General features: G+C 48.8%; 1 protein-coding gene across 1 annotated transcript; it reads right to left on the reverse strand.

The window, feature by feature from the left end:
• Positions 1 to 5,658: 5,658 nt before the first annotated feature.
• Positions 5,659 to 10,376, reverse strand: GFER (growth factor, augmenter of liver regeneration). Its single transcript, XM_065644854.1, has 3 exons — positions 10,143 to 10,376; positions 9,466 to 9,677; positions 5,659 to 8,625 (listed from the first exon to the last, which is right to left on the reverse strand). Exons 1-3 carry the CDS (start codon positions 10,347 to 10,349, stop codon positions 8,463 to 8,465), a joined length of 582 nt encoding a protein of 193 aa, XP_065500926.1. The 5' UTR covers positions 10,350 to 10,376; the 3' UTR covers positions 5,659 to 8,462.
• Positions 10,377 to 10,696: the final 320 nt, after the last annotated feature.

Consider the following 10,696-nt stretch of genomic DNA (forward strand, 5'->3'; position numbering starts at 1 on the left):
GGGAGGTCACCACGCTGCTCACCGCGCTTCCCCCAAGATAAACACCCTTCCTCCGCCCAGCCCCACCAGTGTCCCCGCTGACAGCAGAGACAGGGAGATGTAACGGCAAAAAGGGGCTGCTGTCACCTGTCCTGGGCCAGCAGGTGCAGAAAGGGGAAGCGAAGGCTGGTGGGGCCGGAGCTCTCGCTTCCCTCACGCAGGACAGGAGGGACCCAGAGCTGCCACAGGACGGGGGGAGGCCAAGCCCGTCCCCACTTGCTCCCCAGGGACAGCGGGAAGGAGGAAGAAGAGGCACCTTACCGAGGGAAACCCCAATTACTGCAGAGGGAGTTCCCCCCGTAGCTCCAGGACCATCTCCCCAGTTAGTTCTCCCAGCACCGCGATGATGATCCCGGTTCCATAGATACCGATGCCATGACAACTCTGACATCATCTCTGCTTCCGACGGGAACTGCAGGGACAGTGGTGGGGAGGAGAAGGCACCAGGGCTCCGGTTGGGGTTGGGGGCTTCTCAGGGCTCCACCACCCGCTCTCCCCCGACCTGCTGTCCATGCAGCTCCGATCCCCCGCGCAGGGACCAGGGGATCACACGGGGTACACATGTAGCAGGCGTGTTAAGCCCCTTACAATGCAGAATGTTGTAACAAAGCGCAGAATTTCCACGCGCTGGGCCCCGTCTCCAGCTCGCTTTGGCCTTTTGCAGCTTTCTCGGTCTGTTCTTTTCTGGCAGGTGGAATCAGGAATTAACTGTTAAAGCTCATGATGATGCCATTCAGTTTTTCTCAATCACAGGTGATTCATCATCTCTCCAGATCTATTTCTGACTCTCAGCAGGAAAAGCAGAATTCAGTCTTTCATTCCTCAATGTCACCAGCTCAGTAGAAATCACATTTTACTATGCAAAAAAAGAAACGGCTATGAAGAGATGGCCAGGTCGGTCCCTCCCACTTGCTTCTGGCAGGATCTCTCACGGGGATGGCCAGGGGCTGCACCCCGGTGTCAAGAGCATCGCCAGCTCACCCCTGAATTGCAAAGACCATATTTATTTGAAGGGATTACCATAGGTGAGCTTTTCAAACAGCTTCAGCACTTTAGAAGCAGCTGTTTCAGTGTCCTCCAAAATGGTTTTCACGCTTTGAGAACAAACCGTCCTGTACCCGTCAGCCCAGGGTTACGTAGGGAGGCAGGGGCGGCCCTGCCCCTGGAAAAGGCAGAAAAATAGACAGGCCCTCAGAAAACCAACAGATGGTGACACTGGAAAAGATGCTTCAATCCTCCTGGCTCTCTGCTATCCCTTCCTAAAATGTCTTGCCCAGTTCATCGGTCTCGACTGGGACAGGCGGATTTTGGACAATCAGGATACCGCCCAAATCTTTTAGATGCTACCGTAGAACAAATCGTAGCTGTTTCCAGACAGATATATGATTTATACGCTTCAGGATGCGACCATGACACATGGGGCAAGATCCCCACAGAAATCCCTGCTCCCAAACTCGTCCTCTTTCTTCAGTGTTCACCTCTCCAGCTTCTGCTGTGCCCAGTATGTTTGTACAATCATTTTTCACATTGTGTTGTGCTCACTTTTGTCCCCTGCCAGCATGCAGATAAAGCACAGGAGCTATCTGTAGCCTACATGCAAACTGCATTTCTGTTTCACTTCCTACTGCTGCAAATAAGCAACAGAGACACAGAGGCAGCGAATAACGAGAGAGGATATTGCATTTGAGCATCTTCCCCATCAAATGGGGGAAAAGAGCTGTGTGTGGAAATGGCACTTTCCAGAGCATTTGTTCAGTTTGAGCAAGTTCTGTCTGCATTTCCCGTTCCCCCTGGATTTCAGCGACGGAGCAAACAGAGCGGCACGCAGACAAGTGCCTGAGATGCATCTAGATTTTATGCGAGTTTAATTAAGGGTGGTAGAAAACATGGGCTTGCCTCATGCTTCTTGTAGTCACGCTGACTCCTTAATCTTTGTCTCCAACATAAAAAAGCAATCAGGTGTTTACCCAGGGGTAAGTACGTGGACATGACAACCCTGAGAAGACAAGAACCGGGGCTTTCTCCTTCTTCAAAGCCTCTCGGAGTCATCTCTACCCCTCAGCTAATAGCTGATTTCAGCTAGCTCCTCAGAAATAAGAATGGTGATGTTTTTCAAGGGCATATGGCTGAACAAAACCAATTTATGAAAGCCTACCAGGTTACCTGTTGTTAGCTGAACGACTTTAAGCGATGCGAGCGTCGCTCTGTGAAGCAGAATGTATTTGCAAAAAAAATTCTGAGCAGATGGCCGAGGCTGTTGCACCCCAATTCACAGCCCCAGCGCTGCCATCGCTGGGATCGGGACCTGGCCCAGAGGAAGCCCAGTGAAGAACGCGGTGGGTTAATACAATTTCTTACAGCAGGATTGACCATATTTTCCCTGTGGAATAAGGTAGCAGGGGGCAGGCAAAACAACCAGCCACACTTTCTGTTCAACATCTCTAAAATAAAATAGCGATGTGAAACCGCCCTGCTCTCCAAGCAGCTTTGACAATGCATTTACAGCGAGGCTGCTGGGGCCGAGCAGTTCAGCAGAACACTGGGTACAGCCCCGACCGCAGCAGCTCCACAAGCTCCGACGCTGCTTCGCATGGACGTGGGTGGCAAAACGGCTGGTTCTTCACATTCCCGGGGCAGCAAGCTTGAAGCAGTACTTTGATATGTGTTCATTTACTTGATACTCCAAAATGCTTTGCTTGACATTCATTAGAGTTTGGCTAATGCTGCTTTTCAGCCATTAGTCTCTAGAAAAAAATAAGAGAGTCGATGGAAGTATCAAGAGGTGCGTAGAAATTCAGAGCGTCCAGTAGCAGAGAGAGTGGACTCCTGAGCAGCAATACCTTAGCACGCTATCGCTAGAAAGCTACTTCATGCCCTCCACCCTAAGAGAGCCCAAAATACTTGGAAGATAATTTATTAGCTGGTCACTCATCCATTTCTGAAATGCAGCCATTTCTCAGCTGGGATTGAGCAGTTACTGTGCAAGTATAAACGCAAGGTAAGTATGCTTGAAAAAAAATGCAGAAAATTTTACTACCTGGAATCACTGGGGAAGATTTGGATAGCAGAATTCAGATGAGAACAGAAGAGTTAACATCTCAGTACTTGCATAAAAACCAAACTGAACAAAAACCCCAAAGGGTTTCAAAGTGCTTTCCAGTGATGCAGTTGCAGGCTGGACATCTCATCTACTGAACTTACTCTTTGCTTCTTCTCAAAATATTTCATAACACAAAAAGTTCGGGGGTTTTGGCAAACCAGTGATCTAATCTGACTGAGTCACTGGACCAAACTCTGCTCTGGGAAGGTGCACAGATGAAAGGGAAAGGTGATCCCGAGCTGGTTTCCAAACTGACCTGAGGGCCACGGCAGCCAAGCCACATCGTGCAGGGCCTGACCAACAAGGCAACTTTGGTGCGTGTCACCTGCACCCTGCTGGGTGTTGCTGCTCAGCGGGTCTGGTACCGTGAGCAGAGCTGATGGTGACACGGACACCGCAGCCTCCGAGCAGCCTGAACCTGCCCCGACACGCGGAGCTGCTCAGTTCTCACGTGAGCTCCGGCCAGATTCGCTGCCGAAGGAGCTCGCCCAGCTCCAGCCCTTCGTTATTGACGGTTCTGCTCATGTTACACAACAAAACAAGATCCGCAGCGCAAGTTCTGGGGGGAATGAATTAATGTGTATTTGTGGTGATACGCTGAAAATAAGAAAAGATTTATTGCTACACTGAACATGGCAAACACTGAACAGGTTCTCAGATTCAAAAGATGTAAACTTACGTAAAGGAGGTTTGTGGGATGGACTGATCTGAGTGATTTTCTTGAACAATCTCAGGCCCAGGACTGTGCAGTACAAGCACTTTAAAACAGCCTCTCTGAAAGAGATTTTCATCTGAAGAGGAAATACAGGTAAAGGCTGCAGAAACCCCTATTTTTATCCCCATTTTGCAGAAGTAGAAGTGTGGCTACAGGAGATGACGTGACCTACCTGGAATCCAGCAAGAAGCTTACGACTAAGAACTGAATTTTGATCTCTTGAGTCTCCAGCAACATGCTTTAGCCACATAGACCTTGTCTTATATACCTGCAGATCTTTTACCCCATCTAAACAGCAAGACACAAGGCACAGTCACAAAATTCACTTTTTCACACTACTGGTAGCTTGGGCCAGACCAACATGAGGTAAAACACTCGATAACTGGAGCAGTTTGCTATTCCAGAGAAAAGTAAGAGACAGGCAAGTCAAGGAAATTCAGGCTTTGTTGCCCTCTACTGTTGGCTTGGGTAAGATGCAAAGCGAATTTTCGCCGTAGGTTCAGCCCTGTGAACACTGCAGGAACTCACAACAGAAGGCAAGAAGCAGTGTTAAAATTTACTCCTAGAAGCGTTCTGCCGATTTGCCTACATGCTGTGGTTTTGCTTTATTTGCTTTATTTCCTATTAGCCTACAAAATCAAGAGCTGACTTCAGACAACCTTGGTGGTGGTTTCTACTGAAATGCTTAATCATGTCTACACAGAATAATGAGCAGCTCTTCTCTGTCATTCAGACAAAAAAATCTGGACAGCCACTCCAGGAATGGAAAAAATTCAATGCTGATATGGAGGCGCAAAAAAAACCCAAAGCAAAATCCAACCTCTACCCGCTCCAAGCCTCTAAAGCTCCCAATGGGAAGAAACGTCACCCACTGCCTGTAACAGGCTGCAGCAAAAGACACATGCAAGCAAAGTGGCTCTTGGGAACCTTCCTGTAAACAGAAGACTGTTCACACCCAGCACACTGCAAAAGAACAGCTAATCCCTGGAAAAATGTTAAGACGCAGCGGCACTTCCACCTCCATCTGCACTCATTCCTTGCTTAAGCAACTCTACCTCCCATTCACAAAGACGACAATTCCCTCGCGGCTCCCTGCTCTTTGCTTTCAGGGATTGAAATGCAATGAATGCAAACTGGTCCATGAAAACAGTAAGAGCTTTGTGAAGCTGGAAGGTCGGCCTGTGACACAGGAGCAGCTCTTCAATAAGGTCCCGCAGACTCCTCTGGCAGCATCTGCTCCTGCCTGGGCTTTGTCTCGCACGGGCTCCTCGTACCGAGGGGAACCGGCTCCTCCTTTCTGGAAAATGCGGTGGGATGTCCACGGTTGTGCGGTGAATACGCAGGTAGCAAACACTGCCCTTCAGTGGTCAACACTCTCCTCAAATTCAGCAACATTTGAGCTACTCCCAACTGTAACACAACCCTTAATGCTGTTAGAAACACACACCAAAAAAACCACGTGAACCCCATAAGAAAATCCCACTGGTCCCCACATGAAACCAAACTCTGATCTGATGGGCAAGGACCTGCTGGACAAAAATCACTGCAGTTTTGTAGCTTCCTGGCCCACAGAGAATTGTGTCAATTCAGCAGCACAACAGAAAAGGACCCGTTGCAGCCCCATGTTGTCTGATCACACACCAAACCCCGCAACCGCAGCTGAGCCGGCGAGCTCAGCCAGTGATCAAACACACGGTGTGCCAAGGGCGAGACACGCCAGCGCCTGATGGCTTCCCCTAAGCTTTCATGCAGCAGTGAAGCCAGGAATGAACTCAGTTGCTTTATTATTTTTACATCAACAGGAAATATAATTTGAATACAGCTATGCTTAAAACTAGATTTAATCAAGTGCATTTAGAAGAGAATTCACAATTTTCTGTACACAAATACAAGTATCTTAAATAGAAATTCCTCACAGAAGATTAAAACTTGAGCTGTGGTACAAATGAGCAGCAAAACAAATTCCCCCTCCCTGCACAGTCAAGTCCACAGAGATGACGATATGCCTGAGAAACATTTAAGTCAAAGCTCTTCTGCAAAGCCATAAACATGAGAGAACACAGTGCAAGCAGGTATTTTATCAAACGACCGCTTAGTAAAGTTACAAACTGTCCTAATAACATCCTACCAGCCGCAGACGGGGCTTTTCCTTCTGCACGCACCTCCCTGGACACCACAAGGTGACAAAAATTTGGTGTTGCCGCAGCTGCTCTCCCGGATTTTGAGCATGATACACGTTTCTTTTCCTCTCTGCGCTCTCCAGATGTGCACAGATGCTGCGGGACGGTGGAAGGTCACCACGTGCCCATCACCAACCGCTCGCCAACACGAGACAGCGGCGGCTCCAGAGGTCAAGTGCGTTTGCACTTGCACAAGTGAGGGCAACTCACCCAGCTGACCCATTTTCAGTATTAAGATGAAAAAGGATGAGACAGGTGTTTTGCCAACCTGCTCATTTACTCTGAAACAAATTAGGAAGAAACATCATCTGCTCCATGGGTGATGAAACTGTCACTGAGAACATTCAGGGGCAGATTGGGGAGGAAGAACAGTAAATTCCTCTTTTAGCACAAGTGAGTCCAGAAGCAAAGCTGTCCTGACAGAACCAGGTAATTCAGGTCATGCATGACAAAATGAGGGGTTGGTCCTCTCCCCACTACTGGATACCAACGTGCTTCATTTTGAGGACTGAGTTCGTCACTTAAAAAAAAAAAAAAAAAGGACTGGAATTTATTTGTTCTAAGAACCCCAACATGCTAATAGGGAAACTTTTAATAACCTGAATGATACCTTCAAGTCATAAGTCAGATCGCACACTTTACGAAGTACCTTATCATTCGTTTGGTTTGTTTTGTGTTTAGGAATATTATATAAAAACTTCATGAATAACCAGTCCATAAAATTTAACAGGTCCAACTTGAAAGAACTTGAATACGCCATAAAATAGTAAAAGGTATTTCCAAAGTTCTTATTGCTTCTCTAAACGCTGAGGAGCCCCATGCACGCAGGTGTGAAGAGCAAAGTTCTAGTTACAAGCTGTCATCACCCTAGTATTATTATAAAAGTACCATTAACATTTCCAAGCAACACTTTATCAGCAAGAGTAAATTTACAGATGCGCTGTGGGGCACGAAATAGGGAAGCTCACTGAAACACAGCAGAAAACCTCAGCAGGAAGTAGAGAAGGAGAAAAGCTGCTATCGCCACAGTTTGTGCAAACTCCTGCAAACTTTTCACGGCCAGAAATGCAATAAGGACACAATATCACTTATCCACTCTAAGAACTTGAAATTATTTTGATTTTTTTTTGTAAGCCGTCTCTTTTTATAGAGAGATGTGTTAGGACGCTTTGTGGTGTAAACCATTTCTGCAGCTATTTCACTGGAATCTGGAATTCACACCTATAGGAAAAATACCCATGACGTGGATTCTGAGCAGTTCTGACAGAGGGAATCAACCCCAGGGACTCCTTTGAGTCCTCTGTGCTATAAATGTGACATAAAGCTGACATCCAAGTCTTGAGCAGGACTCAAATACTGCAGGGGGGCTTATGAAGTCCTTTTGTACTAGAGAGATTTATAGCCAAGGGACAACACCAGAATGTCAACCAGGTCAGCAACTACCCATCAAGAATTTCAAAACATAAGTGACATCTCAGAAATACTACATGCTGAACAAAGCTGAATTTTCCAACCAAAATGATTCTATGATTCATTATAGATGTCAGTCTCAAGCTATTTTCACAACTGACAAAAGTTCACAGCGGAGGTGAAGATGTTACCTGCTTTAAGAATAAGTAGTTCAGTACAACTTATCATGATACCACTTCTGGATCCAAAGAAAATTAGCAATCAATTGAAAACACTTTCATTTCACCAGGTGATACTTTGTTCCATTCATCAGATGAGGGTTTTTTTCTTGTCCTACTTTAGTTTCCCTTTCCACAATGTTCTTTTACATGATAAACTGAAACACAAAATAAGAAACCTAGGGTCCATGATTTAAATATTTAAATTAAATGTATCTACCTTCAGGTCTTTTATCAAAGGAACTGGATTCAAGCTTAACAAAAAGCACTGGAGATCTCAAAGAGAGATCTGGGGGTACAGACTTGGTACAAAACCCAGCATGAGTTTTCTCTATCAGAACAACAGAAATGAAAAAGTCAATTAATCAGATGCATTTTTAAGACATCAGGATAATGCCTGCAGATAAACATCAAATGCCACAGGGCAGCCCTCTACAGCTGTGTTCAGGGAAAAGGAATTCTCGTCCCAGAAATAAGCAAATGCCCGTAAAACAAGGAAATGTCATAATGAAAAAGTCTCCGCGAGTTTGTCCGTGACTTAATTTCACAGGTTTTGGCAATTCCTGTGTCAAATGTAAGGCCTCAGTCCCTCAGGTAACACACTTATGTAATCATTTATCAAAACACTATTAGGATACGATCTTCAAATTCACTTTTAGAATTGGTTTACCTTTATTTCCACAAGCCGATCAGTCACACGCACGCGCACACAAACACAGGTATCGACTCACACATCTCCCTGCAGTGACTGAACACCAGAGTGAGTTGGTCTGTCCGAATTCCACAGCAGTCCCTGTGGATTAATCACAACTACCGTCTTTCCAACCATCTCGCCAGCGCTCGTCCACACGAGAGCAGTCAAATTCAGATTTCCCCAGTTTCCTGTTCACTTCATTGTGAAGAAGACACAACCACTGGGAGAAGTTATTTCTGTTGCTCGTATCAGGCTGGTTTGTACGTAATCTGCAAACGGGGAAGAGGAAAGAAGTGTCACCTCTTTACAGCGACCAACTTCAGCTCCCAAAGCAGACACACAGCGCACCAACAGCCAGTTGCCTTTTCTGTTCTTGCAAGATGAGTCCCAAAGAGACCCGAGAAGAGAGCACACAGAGATCAGTCATTATCAGAGGCCAAACCTCCACTTTAAAATACCGACGGCTGCAACAGTTTGTTGCATTCAGTGCCCAGTCTTACAAATAGAAAAGATGCAAGAGTCACAGCTTGTCTATGATAAAAAGCAAGAAGTACTTGAGTCCATCAAAACACTGAATCAAAAAAAAAAAACCAAAACGCAATAATAAATGAAAAATACTGAGCAGCTGTTTTGCCATGTGATGCCTGCGAAGTCAATAATTAGGCTTCATCATCCAGAAAAGAGGAGTTGAAACTTTTGAGAAACAAGCTGACAGTAACAGTAGCAAACTTTATCAAACATCACAGCCCATTTCAGCCTTTGCCTCCACTGCTGAGATTACCAATAAATGGGATTTTCTGGAGTAGAACCCTTGCTTCCTGAAAGCCAAATTATTTCAAGTCCTAGTCTAATTCCACAACTGAACGCTAGTCCAGTTTGAACCAGAAAATCCCAAAATCGCCTCAGGGAGGCCTCGGAGGCAGCACATAACCCAACAGCACGAGCAAAGGTATTTGTTTTCTGAGCAAGTGTATCTCTGAGTGACGCAACAATGGAAGAAACCAGTTCAGTAGCGACAAACCCCAAGGGCAGGAGGAGCTGCTGATACACAAATGCTGCAGCCCAGCACTTCAGGCCACCAAAAAAAAAACCCCACCGAAGCAACTCACCGCTCCCTCAGGTCCTCAGCGCAGTGCTCGCAGGGGTAGAACTTGGAGAAGAGGTGGATGAAGTCGCGCATGTCGCGCTGCTGGGCTCGGCTGGGCTGCTCGGGGTAGTAGGCGGCCATGGTGTGCAGGAAGGCCCAGGTGCTGCGGCCCAGCTGCTCGCTGTCCAGGGGACAGTCCGGCGGCGGCTCCTTCTCCTCCACGACCGTTGGGTCCTGGAGCAGGAGAGATGGTTGTGAGGGGGTGACGGTGCTTGGTGGGGAAACAGCCCTTAGTGGTTGGGGGGGAGGATGAGATGGGGGGACAACAGCAGAGCCCCCCTTTGCACCCCGGCTGCTGCCGTAAAAGACAACTATAAGCATTTCTACGCATAGATGAGGTTCTTAGGGACGTGGTTTAGTGACACTGTTAGGTTAACGGTTGGACTTGACGATCTTGAGGGTGTTTCTAACCGAAACGATCCTGTGATTCCAAGATGGAGGCCCCTTCCCGCTCCCACAGCGGGGAAGCGCCGCCCCCGGGCCCGTTACCCCCTGAGGGGGGGACGCAGCCCCACCACGCTGCGGGAGGGACCACGGAGACCCATTTCCCAGCTCTGCGGGGGCTGGGGGGAACGACAGCCCCCGGGGTGACAGCGGAGGCTCCCGCCCCCCAGCCCCGCGGCAACGCCGCCGCCTCACCCCGCCGCCCGGGGCCGCCCGCTTCCTCTGCTCGCGGAGCCAGCTCTTGAAATCCGTGCAGGCTCGGCACGGCTTCTTGGACGGCTCCTCCGCCCCGGAGCCCGCGGCGCCGTGCGGGGCGGCGAAGGGGAAAGAGAAAGGGCCGCTCTCGGTGCCCGGGAACGGCGAAGCGCCGCGGCCCTGCCGGCCCTCGCTGGGCGCCGCCATCTTGGCGCCGCGGTGCACGCCGGGCCGGGGCGGCGGCGGCGGGAGGCGCCATTTGAGCCGCCCGGTTCCCCCGGGCGGGCCCGCGGGGTCGGAGCGGGCAGGGGCGGCAGGGGCTGGCTGGACGGGGCTTCTCCCGGGGCTGGGTGAGGGGGCTCAGCCCGGGCGTTCGCCGTTAGACACCACAGCCACAGAGTGACAGCCCGGTTGGGGCCGAAGGCAGCTCTGCGGATCCCCCAGCCGCTGCTCACGCAGGGTCACCAGAGCAGATCACACAGGATCCCAGGCGGGTTTGAATGTCTCAGAGCAGGAGACTCCACACCCGCTCTGGGCAGCCTGCTCCAGGCTCT

The sequence above is a fragment of the Caloenas nicobarica genome, chromosome 14 (assembly GCF_036013445.1).
Source record: "Caloenas nicobarica isolate bCalNic1 chromosome 14, bCalNic1.hap1, whole genome shotgun sequence".
NCBI lineage: Eukaryota > Metazoa > Chordata > Aves > Columbiformes > Columbidae > Caloenas > Caloenas nicobarica.